The sequence below is a fragment of the Cebidichthys violaceus genome, unplaced genomic scaffold (assembly GCF_023349555.1).
Source record: "Cebidichthys violaceus isolate CVI_PGR_0920_01 unplaced genomic scaffold, fCebVio1.0.p SCAF_208, whole genome shotgun sequence".
NCBI lineage: Eukaryota > Metazoa > Chordata > Actinopteri > Perciformes > Stichaeidae > Cebidichthys > Cebidichthys violaceus.
The window spans coordinates 1-23,961 of NW_027176382.1; the positions used below are offsets into that span (position 1 = coordinate 1).

General features: G+C 45.7%; 1 protein-coding gene across 1 annotated transcript in view; it reads left to right on the plus strand.

The window, feature by feature from the left end:
• Nucleotides 1–3,733: 3,733 nt before the first annotated feature.
• The window catches only part of LOC137877029 (cortactin-binding protein 2-like), a gene marked incomplete at its 5' end in the record, with an annotated part of 41,733 nt that continues 21,505 nt past the window's right edge, over nucleotides 3,734–23,961 (plus strand). Inside the window, 9 exon segments of the mRNA XM_068716709.1 lie at nucleotides 3,734–3,785; nucleotides 3,788–3,963; nucleotides 10,680–11,666; nucleotides 11,668–11,982; nucleotides 11,984–12,119; nucleotides 16,234–16,551; nucleotides 19,927–20,026; nucleotides 21,637–21,793; nucleotides 23,405–23,605. Of these exon segments, the coding sequence (XP_068572810.1) occupies nucleotides 3,734–3,785; nucleotides 3,788–3,963; nucleotides 10,680–11,666; nucleotides 11,668–11,982; nucleotides 11,984–12,119; nucleotides 16,234–16,551; nucleotides 19,927–20,026; nucleotides 21,637–21,793; nucleotides 23,405–23,605 (2,442 nt within the window).

Below are 23,961 nucleotides of genomic sequence, written 5' to 3' on the forward strand. Positions count from 1 at the left end.
TTTTTTAAAGTCTGACTCTAGCCGGCCTCTGTAGGCATTTCAAGGCATCTCTTAAAGACGTTGATGTGTATCGATGTTTTCACTTTGTATCCATGATACATATCCATAAAATTATCTATATATATATATATATATATATATATATATATATATATATCCATGATTTGTATCGATGATCATTGAATCGATCCATATCGATCCGTATCGACGTAATTGTTACGCCCCGAGAACTCACCTGACGGTTCTAGGACCTTTATCAATAAATTAAGTTTTATTCAATAAAAACGTGAATTCTGCCACAATAAGTAAATAAATAAAATATCCTAACTCATGGACAACATTGTCATGTTATCTCCATAAACATCTAGTACTTGGGTCTTGAGCTCTATGTCATTAAGTGAGTTAGTTTAGTTTCTTTAGATTGACGAGTATTTGATCAGACGCTCGTGTCAAAAAGGCTTTTCTTAATCATCTCAAAAGAAGATATAAAGATACTGAATAAAGTCAAATAACTGGTCTGGAAGCCTCTTCTTCTTCTGCACTGGTCAGGACTCCCCTGTGTGCGCTGGCTCTCCTCTAATGACAACAGTGGATCTATGGGATCAATGGAGCCTCGGGGGAGCTCAGCGTTCGACAGCTGATGAGACCTCAGAGGATTTAGATCCAACCGGGACTCTGTAATAGAGGGACCTCTGACCCCGAGCCTCGCGACCAGGAAATATTGACCAACCAGAAGTGAAAACGAGAGGGAAGGTTTTTAATTGAGCATAATTATGATTGCATCCAGAGAGTTCCGATTTTACCAACCATAGCTTCCTAAAAAAAGACTAGAGTTTCTGTCACTGGTTAACTATTACCACTGCAGTGCTTCTTTTAAATTAAGAAACTGCTTTACACAATTAAATTACCACTTATTAAATTAAATTACCGCTCTTATTTTGAAATAAAAACAAGAAAAGGCACTGGCTCTAGTTATAAAAAGGTTTCCAAGGTTACGTTACTCATTGTTCTTAATAAACTTTTTTAGGAATTAAAAGACCATTAAGTCCTTCCAGGTGATTCTTGGCACAATGAAGCGCTGAATTGATTAAATAAGCAATAATTAAAACACAAGGCTAATAATCACAGAGAAGAAATAAGCAGAAATATGTAAAATGAAGAGATCCTCCAGGATACCGCAGCATTCCTCTTCAACGAATAAAAAAACCTTCAACCTGACTGGTTCTGTGATCATGTTTATGATTTATGATCAAGAGTCAGAGGGCGGTTTAAAGAAGTCGCTGCTGATTGTTCGCTTCAGATATGATGCCTTCACTGCTGCCTGGGTATCTTCAGATGCTCACTATCTGATGAAGTCATTTTTTCCCCATTAGAAATACCAAATATCATGGTTCCAGCTTGTTAATTGTGAGGATTTTGCTGTTTTATGAGATACTTAATCAATAATTGGGCTTTTTTTTTTAACTGTTGATCGGACGAAACAAGTTATTTTGAAGACTTTGTTAAACTGTAACAGACATTTTCACTATTCTTCACATCTTAAAGAGCCAACGAGTAACCGATCCATCCAAAAACGGTTATTTCTAGGCCGTAGGCAGGCATTCTAATTCAGACTGAACAAAACATCGCTCTCCTTGCGCTGATCAATATAGAGATGTAACATGTCTTTATTTAGACTATACTGTCAGGAAAACATCCAAAAATACACATTCAGGAGTTTATTCTACTACTTTGTTTATTTGCCTCTGTAGACTTTCTCCTAAATTCACCTCATTTGCATGCCTCAGGATTCACCATCCATCTTCACACTCTTGTGTGTGTGTTGTGTGTGTGTGTGTGTGTGTGTGTCGTTAGACTCTCCGAACTCCATCTCCTTCTTTGGTGAAGCGTCTTGCAGCACCGTCTTGTCGTCCGTCCCTCTTTGTCTCTGATGTCTGTTTCTTAAAATCTCTTTGTGTCTTTTCTCTCGCCTCACGTTTTCACATAAAAACGTCTCTCCCACCGGTTTATTAAGTATTCTCCCTCACCAACCTTCTGCTGCTCAGAGATGTGAATCATTTAAACTGTATTTAAATATACAATCTTCTGAAGCTGCAGTTTGTGGAAGAGAAAGCTGCTTTATAGAAGTGAAGACCTGCTGCCATTCATTTACCTTTATTATCATTATAGTAGTTCACCTCCATCTCAAAGAGTCTTACAGATGCATGACGGTAGATTTCCTCATCGCGTTCTCGTTCTTATGAATTCTGTGTTTGTGTGTCTTGGTGTCCTGATGCTTCGCCTCCTCTTACGGTCACAGGGTTTGCTCTCTGTGCAGCTGCTGTGGTGCTATCTGACTCTTGGATCACTGAGAGACTTTTTCAGTTTGTAGTTGTGTGAAGATCCTGTTTAGTGCAGAACCCCCCCCCCCCCCACACACACACACACACACACACACACAAGCACACACACACACGCACACAAAATGCATCTTGTTAAAATTTTGACATTTTATTCTTTTTTTTGTGTAGTTTAATTCATTTCTTTAAATGTTATACTATATTTTTTATTATTATTTTTTATTTTTATTTAATTAATATTATTATTTTATATTTTCTTTATTTTTTTGTAAATAGTTACTTGATGTTAAAAAAAAAAAACTTTAATAAAATGTCATAAAAAATAAAACTAGAAGGTAAAAGTATCATGTACACAATGAATAGTTAAATAGTGAATCAAATAATGTATAAGATGTTGTTCATATAAACCTGCTACGAAACCAGAGGTTGTTAAACTTGCTCATTGGACACAGTGGATTTGCGTCTTTGTCATGCTTTTATTTTGGTGGTGTCACACCTGCCGTCTGTCGCCACATGGGAAATGATGTCAACTTTCACCCACATGTCCCTCATCACCCAATCATCTGAGGAACGGGAGGAACAGATTGGACCGCAGCCACGGCGGACGCAGAGCAGTTCAGTTTTTAAAAAAAAACAACAACAAAACTGATCAGCAGATTCCTCTGAAGCTCTCCGCCAAATCCTTCACTTTTAGCTGTTTCTCTCTGTCGGTCTGGCTGTAGCCGCTCCGTTCCTGCTGCTTGAACCTCATCGTGTTTACATTCTCTCTGGAAGTCACGAAAGCCAGAAGACGAATGGTAAACACCGGGAGGCTGCAGCTGTGCAGCCGAAGCTTTCTCCAGCCCCGATCGGTCGAGGCTCGTGTTGTTAAATCACCCACCAAAAAAAAAAAAAAAAAAAATACTAGTGCCGTTTGTTTCAGCAGGTGCTCAGGTGGAGGGCCTACGGCGTGATACGCCCCGGGGGTCCAGGTTGTGAGACCCGTTGGTCCTCATCAAAACCGACGAGCCTCCTGCTGTCACTGCGACTCCGTCTCCAATCCGTCTTTGTAACCCTGAGAGCAGCCGAAGTCTGAGTGCTGGGCGGGAGTCAGACGGGCGGACTCGCAGCGGTCAGGGACGAGTGGTGAACCGTTGAACCACAATGCAGAGGGGGGGGGGGGGGGTAGTGCTGATGTATCACCGTTAACAACCACAAATGTGTGCTTCCTCTCTCGTTGTGTGTTGTTGGACATCAGAGGATGGTGGCGAGGACACAAACCTTTCTATATCTCATGTCTGTGTGCATAAGTACACCGTGGGTCTAGTCCAGCGGTTAACATCCTGGTCCTCTTCGATCGACACGTTGCACAAGTCCAATAATGTCTTCTCCCCTCCTTCTTTCCCCGTGTCCAGGCTCAGAGGAAGGAGGTGTTTCTCCAAGAGCGGTACGGTCACTACAGCCTGACCGACCCTTCCTGGCCCTCCAGAGGGACTTCGAGAGCGGCGTCCCCGGAGGAGACAAGGAGCGGCGGCCCCTGGGCTCCAGCCCCATCTCCGTGCTGGAGGCCGTCATGGCCCACTGCAGGAAGATGCAGGAGCGCATGTCGGCCCAGCTGGCCGCCGCCGAGAGCCGCCAGAAGAGGGTAAGACCACCCCGGGGAGGAGGAGGAGGAGGAGCGAGGGAGGAGGAGGAGGGTTTACGAAGTAATCATTAGTGTAGTTATCAGCGATTGTCCCAACAGCTGAACCGTTTTTAAGTGCCTTGCAGCTTTAGTACAATTACATTTTTTACACAAATGCCTCATGTGTGACGTTTGTGACGTTTCTATAAAGTGGGTTTATTCTGCGTGAGATTGTCAGGTTTAATGACGGTAGATACAGGAAGTGTTTCCATCAGCGTGTGTGGAGGAGAGGTTTCTTCTGTTTGACCACAGATTGTGTTTATTTATACGTGACTCAAATCTCTGCGGCTGAAAGTCTCCAGAGGAAGGAAACTGTACGCTTGTCTGTGTGTGTTAATGTTTTCGCCTGTATATTTGAATTCAGAGGATGGGAATAACAGTGTGTGTGTGTGTGTGTGTGTGTGTGTGTGTGTGTGTGTGTGTGTGTGTGTGTGTGTGTTGTGTGTAATTCCTATTTTCTGGTGTGTCATTTCTATTTTTGATGGTTGTGTGTGTGTGTTTGTCACAGGTCTCTTTAGGATTATGTGGCTGTGATTAACTGGGCAGCCAGGTGTTTGCCTGTCCCATTTACCCCCCCCCCCCCTCTTCTCTCTCTCCTCTCTCTCTCTCTCTCTCTCTCTCTCTCTCTCTCTCTCTCTCTCTCTCTCCTCTCTCTTTGTGTGTTAAGGAATATGGATAAATAGATTAACTTTATTGTCCCCGAAGGGAAATCCTTTCTTGGGCACAGTTGCTTTGAATATAAAACATCAGAAACACTAGAAATGTGCACTCGGTTGAGTGCAGATCTTCGCCATTGGTCCGAGACACCAATGGGCTGTGAGGAGTCGAAAAACACACTTCATTTAAAGTCAAAAACAAGCGGTGACGTATGCAGGCAATCGGCTCAAAGTCAGCGGATGTACTCGGCCGTGTGTATCCTGGTAGTTCCGTTAGCTGTTAGCCAAAAACACCATCCAACACAATAAAAGTAAGTAAGCTGATTTCCTCCACTGAGTCTCTGGATGCAGAGTAGCGGCCGAGAGGTGCTCAGCAGGGTTTGTATTTGCAGTCGATAGCAGTGGGTTCTGGCAGGTTCTTGAGACATTTCGTGGACAGACACAGAGGTGCACACTCACTCATGGACGCTTGCACACCACACACACACACACACATGCAAGTGAGCGATCGCTGCTTATTCTCCTGGCAGCGATAGCGATAACAACATGAAACGCTTTAACAACATAAGTAATGTAATGTAAGAAAAACATTATTGACAACAGGGTAGATTAAGTGCTCCTGTAATAATTGCAGATTGCTCTTTAAGCTTTACTGGAGCTCAGCTTGATGGAGGCTCAGTAGTTTAGAACTGTTGGTTTTTTGCACTTTGACTCGTGTGTGAAACTGTTCCGATGAATCACGGGCAGAACGAATATGGGTGAGTAATAAAGACGATATCGTGTGAATATGTGTGTGTGTGCGTCCTGTCCCTGAACTCTGTAATAATAACAGAGACGATGTAGGTCAAATGGAACCTTTAACCACACACACACACACACACACACACACACACACACACACACACACACAGATGAGGAGGTATGGAAGAAGGAGTGAGTGGGAGGAAGGGAGAGGTAGGAAGTGGTATGTTTTGACAGCAAAGCTGGTTAAATATAATTTGGTACTGTGGTTTAGTGTGTGTGTGTGTGTGTGTGTGTGTGTGTGTGTGTGTGTGTGTGTGTGTGTGTGTGTGTGTGTGTGTCATTCAACATAAAAAAAAAGTTGGAAAAAAAAAGACTAATCAACTTAAGATATCTTAGTTTAATAAATCTAAAACAACTGATTAGTTGCCTTATTGACTAAGTGGGGGCAGTGCTACTTATTAGGATTAACTGCCCCCCCCCCCCCCCATCTGAGTAACCCCTCCCACATTCTCAAGCCAATCAGAGCAGACCGGGAGCGTTGTCTTAAAGAGACGGGCACAAAGAACGGAGCGTTCCAGACTTTCAGGGGAATACAGGTATATTCAGACAGAATAATATAATAAATATTGTGTTTTTTTTAACATTAATGCATGGAAACACGTTCTAGTAGAAACCCAAAATACAAACGTGAGCACGACGTGTCCCCTTTAAATGTCACCGTTAGTGTTTCGACTGTATTCAAGTGTGAATCATGCTATAATGCATTTTTGGATATGGAAAGATCTTAACTGCCACACAGACCGTTATATCTTGACTTGTCTGATGGATGAGGTTCATCTCACGAGTCTCTGCATCAGTCCGCGATGGAGTTCAGAGGCGACTTTATTTGTGTTGCACCTTTCAAACACAGACGCTTTAAAGTGCCTCGCGTAATGGAATCGATGCATCACGGTGACATTTAAAAACAACACGATAAAGTATGAAAATACCATATGTTTAGCTAAAAAAAAAGACATTAAGCCATAGATCAAATCTTTTGTAACATCTTTTGTACCATCTGAACCGAGCCACCACATTTACACAAGCCATGGGATCTAATTTCATCCTCTTCCTCTCCGCTGTTTTCTTGCCAAAGATTGATTATAGCTCCCACTATAACGACGAAACAATGGGAATCACAGAAGAGAGTCTGCTTCGCCGCGTTTGTGAACAACGTCATGTAAAAAGCTTCATTTTCTCCTTCCGTACTTCAACATGAGACGAGCGTTTTTTGATGCCGCTTTGGGCAAAGATGCACCGATAACACACGTGGGCGCGGTACCGATCCAATACTAGCTTTCAACAAACGTACAATCTTTTATTTCCTAATCATTTGACGGCGGACACTTCTTGGTGGAGGAAGAAAAGCAGTCTGGAGCTTTTGTATACCAGCTGCTATAAACAAAACACTTAGAAAACGAGCTGTGTCTGCCAAAGAAAACGTGATGGAGAGATCTCTCAAAAAAAGTGTTTCTGCTGATCCCATCTGGGACTCAAGTTTGAGTGAGTTTTTGTGGTCAGTTGCACCCCGATCCAAACCCAGTGTTTAATTAATAAGCTGAATGCTGAATGCTTCCTGATTGGGAGTGACCGAGATCGTTGATTAGCAGTAGAAACGTGATCACTTCTGCAGACTGATGTTCTGCTTGTTGGTCCCGTGTTGTGATGAGCCGCTGCTGTTTCCTCTCTGACTTGTGAGGCTTTTATTGTGTTTGAGACGACCAGAGTTCTCAGATGTCTCCTTCTCTCTGATCATAATGTGAGCCGGAGACAAAGACGAAGAGACGGAGACAGAGAGAGAGGAGGTTTGAGACGAGGACGTCTCACTCCAGAACGTCTAGAGCAGTGGTTCTCAACTGGTCTGGCTGCGGGACCCACCATCACCCCTTACAACACAAGGCGCTATCCAAATGTTCAACTTCTCAAATGTATTTAATGAAAAGATGGTGCAAATCCATATCTCATGTAGTCGGTGTCGTACTTGCATTTCGCTCAATTAGCATACTTTAGAAGAAGAACTTTAGAAGAACTTTTTAGAAGAACACCCGCAAACTTTGTGGGTGTTCTTCTATACAGTGAAATGGGCGTCTATTAGCATTACAAGGCATTAACGCCAAATACTGTGAAGGAGTGTGAATAACTCCGCTGCATTAAAAATCCCCTTCAAAATAAAAGCACAGGATATTTAAACAAAATTTTTTAATTCAGGCAAAGGTCCGCGACCCACTGAAAACGGGGTCGCGGACCCACCAGTTGAGAATCACTGGTCTTAAGTACCGATAGCAGAACCCTTAACTCCGGACCTCATCAAAACTCTTGAGTTTCTACTCAGTCTCTGTTGCTTCATTTGACCCTGAACACATGCCTAAAAGGAGATCCGGCTCAAAACAACAGGTCACCCTGTTTAGCGCGGAATAAATCACCGCCGGTTGCACAGTTGCGCCTAACTTGTCAACAACAGGGGCAGCGAGCTGTCATGCAGGGATACATGGGTTTTGCTGGAGCCATTACCACATCAACAACAAACCGAAACGCTGCTAAAAAAGACACGCGCTCCGTGTGCTCAGAGGGATCCCTCTGGTTGCTGGGTAGACTAGAGTTTGCTATCTTTATCCCCTCCGCAGCGGTTCCACCCTCGACGTTCTGGGTGAGCTGTTGAATTATCCATGAGGTCTCGGGCGAGCTGAAGGCAGGACGGCAGTTGCATGAAACTCTCTCTCAATGTGTTTGTGGGCATAATGAAGAACCCCCTCCCCCCCCCCCCCCCCCCCCACACTCCCTTCTTCTCCATGAATCAGTCATGAAGTTGGAGGAACCACCCCCACCCTGATCCTCAGGAAACACCCTCAACATTGACGAAGACGCACTGTATTTGTCAGGTTTTGTGGGTAAACATGCAGCCGAAGTGTTGCGAGGCTGAATTTGGAAGCAAGGTCGCTGCAGCCGGCGCTGAAATGTACCTTTTTTCTTTTTCTTCTTCTTTAAATAGTTCTCAGGCTTCCTCCTTCGCTCCCTTCTTCTTTTAGACCCAATTCTCCACAGCGCTCTATTCGGGCCCCGATGGCGAGCCGACGCCTCGGCGCTGCAGCTTTTCAGGCGTCGGGATAGACCTTCAGGGGAAGATTCTGCTTCTGAACTTTAATCAGATGTTCCATTTGTAGTTAAGAGCGGGAGAAGACACTCGGTTGCGTCATTTGATCGTCGTCGTGATGCTGATATTGCCTTTTGAAATTTAATTCATATACTAGGAGAGGAGCAAGATCAGATTGTTTTTTCCGTCGCTGCATCTCTAATTTGTTCTGCGATGGTAAAAGGAATAGATTGACTTACAGCGGATTCATACTCCTCACCCCTTGCTGGAAGCATAGCGTTGTTAACTCGTTCAAAGTGACGGAGACGTGGATGGAAAAGAGGCGCTAGAGGGGAAAAGTTAAGTGTTTAGAAGTTTGACCGTCTTCGGTACAGATCCCTCGCAAAGAAATCCCACCGCAATAATTTTAATGAGAATAAGAATAATTAAAATGATGCGCTCTGATCCCGTCACAATCGCACATCATTCCAAATAATCGCAATTAGATGTATTTTCAAAAACTGCCATACCTAAATTAGTTTGTTTCTTTTTTCTGAGGCATTAGGCCAACTTACAGCATTAGGCCAACTTACAGCAGACCTAATCCTCACCCAATTAGCAGCTCGTCGTAGCGCCTCCTTTTGAGGAAGGAACCGGCGCTCCCGTGTGCTTATAAAGCCCCTCGCTCCTCCTCAGCATCAGCCGGTGGTGTACTCCCCTGATGGTTTAGAGCGAGGGGTGGTGGTGGTGGTAGGGTGGGGGTGGAGGAGGACTCTGGAGGGACGGATTTGGGGTCTCGTTTGGGACAGGGGGGGTTTTCAACTCTTTTGTTTTCGAGGCTTGTTAGAGCGGTGGGGTCTCGGCGGTTAAGCCTCGTTACCCTCTGTGAAGCCGGCTCTGAGCTAACAATAGCGGCGGCGCTCCAGATATAGAGAGCAAGAGCTTTGACAAGTCATCGAAATTCAAGCGAGACACCGTGTCTCTCTGAATAGATAAACTCTTCCCCCCCGAGCCGCCCGGCTGTTTGTGTAAATATCTGCTGCTTAATCTAGATATTCTTCTCCGGCTCATTTGGTCAATCGGATCGTTGGCCCTCATTTTTTTGCGAATGACTTGTCATTCTTCATTATCCATCTAATACTCTAATCACAAGACTGCAATAGAAAGCTGTGATCGCACCGATTTACCGGTGGAACTGGGCTCCGACAGCGGCCATGCAGCGCCGTAGACGTACGAACTGTGAATATATGTGCGCATGGGGAGCTCCAGCCATAAATGCACCAGAGACTTTAGAATTACGATATGTATTATTTAGATGGTTTGACCTATTTTATTTCAATGAACACATTCTCCAGGGTTATGAAATGTGGGTTATAACTTCCGCTGATTTTACAGCAAGCTGACAAGCTGTGGTCTTCCTGTCATATTTGACCCTTTTTCAGTTCATTTCCTCCTCAAAAAATGTATCTTTTCAATATATAACGCAAAGCCATAAGCTCTTCGTCCTCAGTTGCACGAATAATCAAAACGGGGAGGATCATAAATCATAAAACTGCTAACTTACTGACCAATTTAGCGAAGGATCCATTCCTGAAATACAATCGCACACTTTAGGATCGTCCTTACATGATTAAATATGATGAACAATGATAACAAATGAAGTTAAATTATTTAAGTGTCAAGTGTATATTTAAGTGAAGATGAGGCTACGGCTGCAGCTAAACATTTTTATTATCACTTAATTTGTGGAGCTATTTTATAAATTAATTGTTGAGTCTGTAAAGAATCAGGAGATTAGCAATAAAAGATTCAAATCGCAGCTAAAACTGATGTTTTTTTTCCTCATGTTTGATTATTAATGTGAAGATATCGGCCATATTATCTGTCCGGAGAATTGTTTTTGTTGCTGCTGTTTACGTTCCTCCCGATGCAAATTTAAAATAAAAGCGTTTCCTGTTTTTGTTTTGTTCGTTTGTTGGTTGTGCATCCCTGTGTTGCATAATGATGATGTTAAACCTTCAGCTGCATATTTGATTAATTGACCACTTCAGCACGAGATAAAAACTGTCTTTTGTGTAATCCTACCAAGCCCAGCTCACCCGCTTTTAGGTGCGTTTTATCTGCTGTCACCTGACTTTGTCTTCTTCTTCTTCTTCTTCTTCTTGCAGCTGGAGATGGAGAAGCTGCAGCTCCAGAGTCTGGAGCAGGATCACCGCAAGCTGACGGCGCAGCTGAAGGACGAGCGCGAGAAGAACAAGCACATCGTCATGATGCTGGTGCGCGAGTGCAAGCAGCTCGCCACGCGGGTGGTGGAGGAGTCGCAGCGCTTCGACGAGCTCCAGGCCCGCCTGGACGAGGAGGCCCGCGCCTCCGGCCGGCTGCAGGAGGAGCTGAGTGCCGAGCGGCAGCGCGGCCAGCAGATGGAGGCCAAGATGGAGAAGCAGCTGTCGGAGTTCGACACGGAGCGGGAGCAGCTGCGCGCCAGGCTGGGCCGCGAGGAGGTGGAGAGCCAGAGTCTGCGGCAGCAGGTGGAGCAGCTCAGGACTGAACAGGGCGATGGGAAGGATGGCGCCGCCGCTGTCGCCCAGCCTGCTGGTGCTGCTGCTGGAGTAGAACCTGCAGCCGCCGCCAGCACGCCACCCAAACCTAAAGCTGTGACGTCTGTTTCCGTAGCCACAGAGCCCATAAGCTCTCGAACAGCGTCCTGCCAAACGGACCTTCCCCCTGCCGAAGTGGAGGGTCCCAAGAAGAACCCCCTCACCATCCCCGTCAAACCGACCCCCGCCAACTACGTGGGCCTGAGTCTGCCGAAGACCAGCGGTCGGGGGATCGTCCACAGCAGCTCGGGAGGACTGCCGCAGACGGAGAACGGCTCGGAGGGCCAAGCCCCGCACGGCTTGCCCAGCGGGGTCAGCCCCCGCGTCCAGGCGGCCCGCTACAAGTTCCAGGAACAGGACCAAAACGGCACGGCGTCCCAGAGCCCTCCGGCCCGTGACCTCTCCCCCACCCCGACCAACCGGGACAACTTCGCCGCCAAGCAGCAAGCGCGCCACACCGTCACGCAGGTCCTCTCGCGCTTCACCAGCCCTCCGGCGGGAGGCGGCGGACCGCTGCGTCCGGGCCTGCCCCACTCCGCCTCAGAGGGAGGCCCTTTCCCCCGGCCGCCTGAGTCACCCCATCGGCCTCAAGTCGCCGACGGTGGCCAGGATCGACCGGGGAAACCCGCCCCCTATCCCTCCCAAAAAGCCGGGGCTCTCCCAGACCCCCTCTCCTCCTCATCCGCCCATCAAGGGGCTGGGGGACAGCAGCCGCTCCCCCGGGGTCGGGCTCAAACCGGCCACGCCCCAGCTGCCGCCAAAACCCGCCCTGGACCTGGTCCCAGCCCTGACGGCCTCTCAGGTGGGTGCCTGCCCCCATTCCCGCTCGGGCCGGGGCCCTCAGCGTCAGCCGGCGGCAGCATGCGCAGAGTGCCCCCCCCGTCATCAGCCCCGCCACCACTGTCAGTAGCCCCTCCTCCATAAACCCCCCCTCCACCTCCTCTTCCATTAGCGCTCCATCCTCCCGTAGCCCCCGAGCCTCAGCGGGCAGCCCCCTGGCAACAGCATCAGGTAAAGAGGCTCCTCCACGCTCCGTCTCCCTCCAGATCTCCCCGCTGCCTCTTTTCTTCGACTGTCTTTCCACGGCGCTAGCATAGCATAGCCTAGCCTAGCATAGCATAGCACAGCGATCAGGTTACAGGCAATCTAACCACAGGAATACAAGGCAGAATAGCTCGTGGGACAATTCAGTTTAATGTCACTGACTCTCTCCCTCAACTCTAAAGCACCTCTCTCTCTCTCTCTCTCTCTCTCTCTCTCTCTCTCTCTCTCTCTCTCTCTCTCTCTCTCTCTCTCTCTCTCTCTCTCTCTCTACTCATCCCTCCTCTGCCCTTAATACGCCCCCTTTCGTCCACCATGTTGTCACGTTATCCCCGCCGGCGTCGGTGTCCACAGCGGACATTGACGCCGTGTCGCTAAACATGACCCCCTGACCGTTGCTCGGGGGGTCTAGAGGTCAGCCGTCCCTCGAAGCAGACTCGAGTATTCAGATTGGTTTCGTTTCTTTCGGCCTTTTTCCCACCAGTAACCCCTGTCCTCTCTGAAGCTGATGCCAGAGGCTGCTCTCTCCTCCTCCCCCCCCTCCCCCTCCTCCATCCTTCAGTAGCATGACCACTCCACTACTTCCTGCATTTCCTTCAGCTTCCATTAACTCGTCCGTTCCGCCTCCCTTTTCCCCCCCCATCATCGGCTCTCTGGGTGTCATTTTGATGTATAAATGTTTGTATTTACCTTGTGACGTGCTTTTCGGTGCTCCGCTTGATTTTTTACCGTGTAGTTTGATTACAGAATAATTCCAGTTTATTACAACTTTGGTCTTATTTTCATAGTTTGGGCTGTATTCATTAAAATAACCACGATAACATTTATATTATGTATTTATCCCAACAGATGGGTTGTAAACAAACCTTCCAGACTTAGTTGGCAGAGAAAACAAAGGCCAACAGAAATTATTACGCAAGCTGTTCACAGAATCCCTTCTTCTTGGTTCCGATTGGCCCACTGACTGTTGCACACTCGCAGTTTCACCTCAGCAGGTTTAGAGAAGTGCTTCGGCTTGATCGGATCGTCCGGCTGCTCCTGTTTCCTCTTGTTGTCGTCGCTCTTCGCAGGTATCGCGTGTCAAAGAAAAAGGCGACGAACCCGACAGTAGGAATACAAGACCTGCAGTCGCAATAAACTGGAATTATCCTGAAATGTACCTGTGAAATGTGACAAAAAGTACATTTGCAAGTCCTGTTCTTTTTGCATGCAGATATGAAAAACAAAAATATATATATATATATATATATATATATATTTATATATATTTATATATACCTGCTCTATTTAGTTGACATGACCAAGTGCTTTGGTAGAAAAGGTAAAGACTTAAAATGACGTAAATAACAAATCGTTTAGAAACCTGACAGTTTCATTGAGGATTGTCTTGATTATTGCTCCTCTGAGGAAAAACAAAGGTCCTCCGCAATCTCACCTGTCAGCTGCCAGATAATGTTTTTGTAACTTTGGCCTTTTTTTCTACTCCACCATCACCAACGGCTGCTGTTTTTTTTTTTTACATCCACGAGAATCTCTGCTGCACTTTTCCTCCTCGGCCTCCGTTGTGTGTCTCTCTCTCTCCAGACAGATCCCTGCACATTTTTTTCTAACTCATATTTAACCTTTCCAGGTCAGAGCCGTCACGTACGGCCACAGTTAAAAGTAGCATCTCTAGCTGTTAGCACGTTAGCTTATTGGGTCTTTTTGTTCTGTGTTTCACCTCCGTCTGTGTTCGTTGCGCTCGATCCTTTGGAATAATGCTGCACTAAATGATGTGTGCACTTCTGTGTGAATATTGTGGGATTGTAATGAAACATGAACGCCGTCCATCGTCTTGAGCTGTTGATGTGAGGCGATGACTCGTCTGTCCAGGCTGCAGCGCGACCACATGTTGATTAAATCACATTTCATTAGAGGGAGAGAACATGGTGCTTGTGTTTGGTTTAATCCTGTTCCAACACGTCTGACTGTGGAGCAGTGGATTCTATTTCTGTTTTCTGTCTTTTCTTCCCTTTTTTAAGGGCTTCATTACCCACCTTATTTTATGTGGAAGTCCAATCAGTTGCGATGTTAAAGGCAGTAGATTGAAGCAATACACTCGCCGTGTCGGCAGTGCCTACATGTACCAGGATGCATTGCACACGACCGTATCCTCTTGCAAGGCGAATGTCTTAAAGTATGCTTTTTTTTTTTAAATACTGTTTTTTTTTATTTATGTGACTTATTGAGCACATTTAAACATAATATAAAAGCTTAATAAATGATCCAATTTGTATTTATTTTTTATTTAATCTAACCATTGTGCAGTATCGACTACATTTACCATCAACGCTGATTGGACATTTGTATGAATGTTGGTGAATTATCCCTTTAAGAAGACATTTCCATGAACATCTAATCTCTGTCAGACTCCCCGCTGGGTTAGTGTTTACCAGCTTGTGTTGTGCAGCGAAGCTTTATTGAAACAGTTTCTTCTTTATAATTCTAGTGGTGATCCCCAAAGTGTGTAAAAATGCCAAATTTTCGCAGAAATGTGTATACAATTATGGAGATGCTTTGTTTAATAATCAGCCATAAAAACATGGAATTATGGGTTTGCATTTTAAATTCAATGTGGGCTGAATTTTCCTTCGATGGAAAAGCACACCGCAGCGATTCAGTGTGAAAAGGTTGTTCTGCTACACACTTACAGGACATTTAAGGAGGACAATCTGGAGTTTTAAGACGTTTAATAAGCAGCAGCAGATCTGAAAAGAGAGATAATCTCCGCGGTTGATAGTAGGGAGTCGAGCTCAAACCGCAGTGTGTCTGGATGTCACTTTACCCGTCTACCTGTGTTTCCCACAATCCTCCTGTAATCCTCCCGATATGTTCGCGTTAACGACTAACCACCGCCTGGGATTCAGCCCAGAAGAGCTCCAGGCTACAGCAGCACATATTGTTTGGTTAGATTCCTGCTGAAAACCTTGTAATGTACAGTTAATGTAACATGTGTACGGTTGAGCTAGCCTCAGTAGCATATAGCTTAGCGCTAAGCTAGCTAACCTGCTGCCCTTCAAAATAAAAAGGTTCGTCTTTGTCAGTTTGCTCGCTTTTCTGAGATTTTTCTCCGTTTTGTTTCTTCTTAAATGTCTTTAAGGTTCTGAAACTCTCTGACAATACTATACTGTAGGTAGTACACACACTTTATCGCCTTATTTCAGCTCTTTGTCTTCTTAATACTCGCACAATTCCATCATATCGGATTCAGAATCTGGTTTATGGATTCATTTATACATTCACATGCAAGGAATTCACTTTGGTGCAAACTAAAATATGGTAAGAGAAATACTCATAAAAAGCAAATATTGCAAAAAAAAAATTATATATAGAATAGTGGAAAAAATACAGTACAAAAAACAAATAAATGGAAATAATTTAGACACATTTTATAAACATATTCCCCAAATGCAGTCTATGCTCCATGTACACAAAATATGAATACATTAATATTTACAAGAAATATGAATAAATGGATGAAATTATTGCCTATTATTTATAAACGTATCCCCCAAGCTCAGCCTATGCTTTATAATTATGTACATTAAACATAAATGCATATGTACAGATATATTTTTGCCTCATTTTTATAAACATATTCCCCAAATGTAGCCAATTCTATATGCATATGTGCACAAAACATAAATAAATATGTCCAAGAAATAAAAAAATATATGGAGATATTGTATCATTTCCACCTGAATTCAGCCTGACTTGGTATTGTTTTAACTTTTGGAATCACCACTAGATTATGAGATAAATATTTGGGTGTTTGAACAATATTTGGCTGCACAACATGAGCTTATACAGACTGGACATGTTTATTTTGAACTCCAGTTCTCTACATAACCTGTAAATAAAGAGAGGCCGTACTACAGTATGTGTGGAACTGACGTGTGCTCTCCTCACCCTTCCAACCCGTCCACCTTCTTACGCCCTCGCTCTCCCATGCTCAGCACTTCTAGAAGCTCCCTCCTCCTCTTCCTCCTCCTCCTCCTCTTCCTAGTTTAACCTGTGCTGCTCCTGCTCCTCCTCCCCCCTGCAGGCTGGTGTCCCTCCGTAGTCTCCTCTCTCAGCGGCGGAGGGCCTGCTGCCCTGGACGGCGGGCGCTCCCTGCTCCCCCAAGCTGCTTCCCAGGGAAATGTCACTTTATTGTCAATGCTGCTTAACCAACCAGACCCGACCGCCATCACCACCACCACCACCACCACTACCACCACTACCACCACCACCGACTCCACGTCCACCGACACCACCTCTGCCATGGAGAACAAGCCCACTCTTCTTGACAAAGACCACCACCTCTACCACAACCACTACCAAACGTCTGCCTTGTTTGCTGCTGCTCAGAACGGACACACAGGTAACCGACATCTCATTGTGTGTGTGTGTGTGTGTGTGTGTGTGTGTGTGTGTGTGTGTGTGTGTGTGTGTGTGTGTGTGTGTGTGTGTGTGTGTGTGTGTGTGTGTGTGTGTGTGTGTGTGTGTGTGTGTGTGTGTGTGTGTACATTTCAAAGCATTGATGAACCTGGTGGGAATTGAATCCGTGTCTGTGGTTTTGGTCGGCGGTCGGCTGGATGACTTTAAAGTGTTCAAGGAACGCCGAGAGGCTTGTATTGATTCCTATTGATTGATTAGAGAGAGAGAGGCTGATGCACTAAACTACAAACAAAGGCCTCACAAGGACTGAGTTGTTCTGTGAGCGTGGCTGACATGAAGGAAATATAAGGATCATAAGACGCCACCATGATAATGATTATAAAGTCGATCTATTATTACATTAATAGATGTTTTGATGTGGTTATACACACACACACACACGCACTTCTTTTGTTTGTCTTTGTCACGCTTTGTATATAAATATCTGCTATAGTGTATTTATTACTCATTATCTCTCTGTGTGCGTGAGTGAGTGAGTGCATCTCGGTGTCTGTCCGCAGCTAATCTCGCATCCCGCCGCGCCAAACCTGCGTAGTATTTCGGGCGCTCCTTCATGGCCGCGCGGTCGAGGGCCTCACGCGGTTGCGGCGAATCACACTTTTCTCTAAAACACCTTTTCGTTGCCTGTTCGATACTGCCACTGAGGCTCTGGGGTTTGAATAAACTGCTGCAAAACTAGCCTGCGATAAGGCTTTCCCCTCTGTCGGCACACGTCAGAGAGTGGCATCTGAATAAGGCCGCGAGGCAGTTTCTTTTCTCAGGTGTGACGTGGTTCAGCGGTATAAAAAGAAGGTGCATCGCGTTGATAAAAGGCCGACCTAATACGCCGCCACAAAGGAGATGTCTCTCTTTTAGTCGTTCAGTTGTTGCCCTTTTCCAGATTCGGGGGCTGAACGTCTCGCAAAAAAGAAACCTTCAGAAGGAACATGACTCGGATGTTTCAGACATCAAACCTGTGACATTTCGCTTTTTTTTTTTTTTAAGAGAGACCCTAAGAAAGTAGAGCTCCCTGCCACCTGCTTTCTTACCGCAGCTAACCGTCTCTGCGTCGTCACATCAGCCAGATTAAACATGATTCCGTGTTTCGTCCGGCCTCTAGTTGAGAAGGAAAATGAGACGCTAACGTTCGGCTTGTTGTCGGTTTGAATAAAAGATTTCCTCTTGCAGTGCAGTTTGACTTGGTAGTGCATGTGAAGAAGAAATGATATGTAATAATGCGATTTATGCAGAGTCAGGAAGATACCCACTGTGCATTGGTATTAAAAAAGAGAACTACTGGATACTGAGGGAGTTTGATGATGGAAACCAAGATAAGTCGGACGATGTATTTAACTGGAACGTATATGCATCGCCATGGGTTACATTCGCTCTGCAAATATCGGGCGAGTCTGGCTTCTCATACCTTTTTTGGTTGGATCAGAGACGTGGAGTTGAGCGGAGCTTAAAAGATCTGTTCCTGCAAAAAAAAAAAAAAAAGAGGCACTGTGAGCTCCAGAGTCTGCCGTCATGTGACTTGCATATATTGTGAATTTAAGAAAAGGGACTTCAACTGCTTTGTGCAACAGCGCTCCTAGAATAACAAGAAGATGTTTTGTAATTTGTGTAGTGACAACTGCTTGAGGATAAATATCATGTTTTGTTTGAATGTAAAAACTCAAGTTTAGAAGAGAAAGAAGTACCTGCCAAAATACTTCATCCATCAATCTTTAAACTTGTCTTATTCTTGCAGAAAGACGGGTTTGAAAGACTTATTTTGTGCTGAAAAGATCTATTCTGGTTGTTTGCCTTTTTGGACTGCTGTTTTGTTCTCCGTCGTTGCTCCCGGGCTGAACTCTCTTAGTCGATTTAGTCCATTTACTGCTGAGATTCAGGCCCAAAAGAAAAGCCACACCCACTTTTTACTGTTATACGGTCGAATAGTCCGCCCCCCCCCCCCCCCCCCCCCCCCCCCGGGTTACATTATTGGGCAGATGCACAGCTGCATGTAAACAGGAATCTGAGGGCGAAATCCATTTTCATTAAACAGCTCAGTAGGACTATTGCCTTTTTCAAAAATATGAGCAAAAAAAAGGAATATTTCGTTCCTCGTCACTGTCTGGACGCAGAAACACGTCACACACTCTCCACCGGTTAAGACGACGTCGGCGACATATTGTCACTAAAATAGCGAGCGTAGAGGAGCGGTTCCCTTTTGGATGTGCAGCTATACGAGGAAGCGTTGCGAGGACAAAGACCTGGTGCCGGGTGAATTCACACTCTCCGTGTGCCGTTGTAATGTCGGTAATTGTGTGAGCCGCCGCTGATCCCATTATGTTGGCTGCCACTAAGTGAGATGGACTGTCGTCCGGGGTTGTAACCTACACGCCCGTTCAGCTGACACACACACCGGTAGTGCCGCCGTGCATGCAGTCACACACACACACACACACAAAATAATTAATGCATGTAGACCCATTTACACACACACACACACACACACTACGGGTCTATCGGGATCTGCTTCCCTGCTGAGGTGTTTAGTAACGCTGTCATTCGAGGAGCGTTGATCCGAAAACACGACTAATGCAGCTGAAGGGCAGCTGTGCTGAGGGATTATGGGTGAATCTACACAGAGAGGACACACACACACACACACACACACACACACACACACACACACACACACACACACACAGACCGTCTCCCATCAGTATTTCATTGTTTCCTTCTCATCTGATCCCCGTTTACCTCTCCTCCTTTCCCCAAACGTAAAGACGTGTTTTCCACGTTTTTATTTAATGCTTAATTCTCTCTGTATTTGTTCTGTACCGTTTTCTCGGTGGCTCCTCGGTACCCGGTGTTTGGATAATACAGTATATGTGAAACTATTTTTTGTGTCGTTTCATGTCACATGCGCCACAGAGAGCTGAAGCTGTGCTCCACTTCTGGTTTGTTTCCGCTCGCTCTTCAGTGTTCAGTGTTAAGTTCTAACAAAAGCTTTCTTTCATCGGTCTTTCGAAGGAGGCAGGAACATTTTCCTGGGATCTCTGCCCATATTTGCAAGATAAATGGCGACTGTACTATTGTACTGGAGGGTGAAATTTGGACGACTTGTAATTTCATACAAAGATTAAAGAGGGAAAATGATTGAGCGTTTATCTTTGTTGTTTTAGTCTGACTGAGGCAGGTAGAGCAGAAGCCTTATCTAAACAAGGTTTCATAGTTCTTAAGACGCTGCAGGTTAAAATGATTGTCTTTAGTATCGAGTCTTCCCGTCTTTCACGGCTTCTTCATGACCGTGCTTTGTGTCTCTTGTCAGAGTGCGTGAAGCTGCTGCTGACGTCGGGATCGCCGGCCGACGTCTCGGACGAAAACGGATTCACGCCTTTACATTTTGCTGCCGCCCGCGGCCACAGCAGGTGAGCTCACGGGAGTCTTCCTCATCTTCAGTCCTGACAACACACACACACACACACACACACACACACACACACACACACACACACACACACACCTTTTATTACCTGCACTTACATTGCACTGACTTCCTGTCATTCGTTAGAGCAGAGGTCTAGTTAAGTGTTCAAATATCCTTGCAGCCAATGTTCTCATAATCAATGTTCTTATGCTTCCTGGAAAACCGTTTCCCCCCCCCCCCCCGAGTCGTGTCGCACGTGCAGGTCGGACGACGGCTTAGCTGTGGTATAATCAAAAATAAATATGTAGTTCACCACAGCCGTAAGGGGCTGGCAAAGCTTTAAAAATGTGGGGAAAAGGTCCCCGTTGATACCAGTGGGTTGAGCTCCCTCTCTTCCAGTGCACCACATTTAAAATGACAGTAAACTTTAGTGATGCTGATATCACCGCCGTGCTTTCAATCCATGACTCACGGCTCACATTTTTCCTGCGCGACGAGCACAGCTGGGTTTTTCGGGGGGGGGGTCAGCATGTCTGCTGGGTACAGTCACCACACCAGTATCCACTGGTGGCTTTGTGGAACACGGTATAGACGGTGAAAGCTTTACGGGGTGACTTCCCCTCACCCCTACAGCCAGGCTCAGTCCCCTCCGACGGGACAGCTGTCGTTTTATGTCTTCCTGCTCTTCATTGTTAATTATTAACCACATCTTCTCCCACGCTACGAACACACAGTCGGTTCCGATCGACCGGTATCGATCCTGAAGTAATTTGTGGGATGAAGCGTTACAGCAGGAGAAGTGTGTGTGTGTGTGTGTGTGTGTGTGTGTGTGTGTGTGTGTGTGTGTGTGTGTGTGTGTGTGTGTGCGTGTGTGCGTGCGTGCGTGCGTGCGTGCGTGCGTGCGTGCGTGCGTGCGTGCGTTGTGCCAAAAAACACGATGCCCAGGACCAGCTGGGGAATGTGCAGTGTTGTAATATCTGATCACGGTGTTATTTATAGAGTGGGGATATCCAACAGGCATGCTGTCACACACACACACACACACACACACACACACACACACACACACACACACACACACACGCGCGCGCAGTTGTGTTTTCAGGACTTTTGGGGACATCACATTGACTTGCATTCATTTCCTGGAGACTTACCCAAAACCCTAACCCTAACCGCTACCAGCCTAATCCTCACCCTCACACCAGTGTAGTGATTTATGTTATGGGGACGTGCAATTGTCCTCATTTTGTCCCCAAAAAAAGCATGTCCTCACAACTGATATATGTCTCCACAAGACACACACACACAGTTTATTTTATGGGTTTAACAGGTTTTTCTTTTGTTTGATTTTGGTGGTCGTGACTCAGTGGTCGTGTTGGCAGACAGCCTCAGTTTTCCTCTCTTCCTACTGGATGAAGGGCTGATGGACGTCTTTCATTGTCGATGGATGGATGATAGATGGATGGATGGATGGATGATAGATGGATGGATGGATAGATGATAGATGATGGATGGATAGATGATAGATGGATGGACAAAAAAAGTCTTATTTCTCACAATACACAATATTATTGACCAATAATTACCCCCCCCCCCCCCTCCCTCCTCCAGCTGTGTGGAGGTGCTGCTGTCTGCAGGAGCTGCTGTGGACTCGGTGGCGGCGGAGGGGGGGCAAACCTCCCTCTTCCTGGCCTGCGAGGCGGGGGGGCTGCTGGACTGCGTCCGGGTCCTGCTGAGCGCCGGAGCCGATCGCTCGCACACCACCACGGTAAGTCCGCTCCGCCGCGCTCATGAACCGCATCAGGTTTAAACATCAGTGAATTCAATTTGTTGACTTGGTGGAAAACATGTCACCTCTCCCCCCCCCCCCCCCCAATGAATAATAAAGGTCAGCTCTGGATTCTTGTTTCAAGATTAGATTTTGAGTTATGGCACAAATGTGTTCATTTATTTATTTATTTTTGTGTACAAATAGTCAGAGGTGAGTTTAAATGTACAGTTTGTTGCATTTCAGGGGATCTTTTGGCATAAACAGAATATGATATTATTAAGTAAGTTTCCTTTAATCACCTGAAAATAAGAATTGTTCTTGTTACCTAAGAATGAGATGTTTATATCTACATGTGGTTCATTCGCGTTGTCGCATCGGCCACCGGAGTCCTCGTACACGCTTCGGAAGAAGTTTCAGTTGGTTGCAATCTGCGAGCCCACCGCTAGATGGCGCCAAATCTGACACGCTAGACCTTTTCAAGTTTTAAAGCTTAGAGCCTCAATCTGATCAAAATGTGTATTTTAGGTAAACTCTGATTGGTTTTGTCGCAGGTCTTCCGTGCTGAAAAAAACAACAACGGGTTTTTTAATTTGTAAAAATTACGCTGATTAGCCGATTGATGTAATGTAACTTTCGAAATTGAAATATTTTGGATCTTTGTGCCATTTAATCAATCACTGTCCCATGCTCCAGACATTTACTAATTTCAGATTTGTTCTACTGTGAGGAAATATTGTAATTCTTTCACGTTGGCTCTTTGGCATTGCTCACATTCTGTCACTCTTCATTATTTCACACAAGTGTTCGTTCGTCAGATTGGTTCGAGCTAATTGATGTACATTGCTTCCTGGGTCTCTATGGTAACCATAGGGGGCCTGTTAGTTGCCGTGGCAGCAAGCGATGAGAACCCTATATTTAGTTCCCGTACCTGCTTTTGTTCCGCTTTTAGCCCAGCGTCCCTGCAGAGCCAGAGGAGCCGCCGACGTCTCTGTAGCATATCTGACCTCTTCAGCGCCGACTTATTTTTAGAAGCCGGAAAATGTTGGCCGGCGTGTGTGTGTGTGTGTGTGTGTGTGTGTGTGTGTGTGTGTGTGTGTGTGTGTGTGTGTGTGTGTGTGTGTGTGTGTGTGTGTGTGTGTGTGTGTGTCGATTCAACATGGAGGTCTGATCCTGGGCAACAGAATACAGTCTGAGTGTGCAGGACAGTCAGAGCTCATTCATTATCTTTAGTGTTAATTGTGTATATTTGAACAGATTTGAAAAAAATATATTAAAAAGTAACCCGGTTTTGAATTACTCTGCTGCATAATTATCAGCTGATTTACATTTTCTACCATTTTTTTATTTTCGGTTTCTTTCACCAGCACCAGTTTCGGTGCTGTTCTTTGTTCATTGTGAACTGCAGTGATCAGCGTCGTCTTGTAGCAGGAAACACAACTTTTGGAAGAGCGGAGGCGGCAAATGCATTTTCGATACTGAGCCAAAAATGATTCTCTTGTTCTCCTCAAGGATTTGGGGCATTATTTCAGTGAAATAAATCGGCACACTAACCTAAGAGAGTTTAGTATGAAGTAACCTGAACCGTGAATCACCTTCACGTCTCTGCAGGACGGCTGCACGGCTCTCCATGCGGCCGTGCGCTCCGGACACGTGGACACGCTGCGTCTCCTCCTCCGCCACCCGACTCAGGGCGACCCCGCGGTGACTCCTGACCCCCCCGCCACCCTGGCGCTGCCCGCTGCCCTGCTGAACCAGGCCAACAGCGACGGCTGGACGGCCGCACACATGGCTGCTGCCCTGGGCCTCAAGGTGAGGGGGGGGTGGGGATGAATTAACTGACTACGTTTTAATGTATAAACCACAGTTATGCACCGTGAGCCTTTCTGAAACTCTAAAAGAATGCTAATGTTGCTCCGTGGCTGCTGGATGTGTAAACAATTGCTTGCTAACATGTTAGCAATGACTTGTATCAGGGCTGTGTGTCTACTGTCCCCTAGTGGTGTTGTCACGATGATGGAACTCCTAACTTTGATCTAAAATATTGACATTCAATACCATTTTTTAATACCACATAGAAACATGTACACAACTATGAGGGCATAAACATTTTTTATTAAATTAGGGACTTATTTGAACTTATTATAGCCAGTGTTTCCCACATGTTT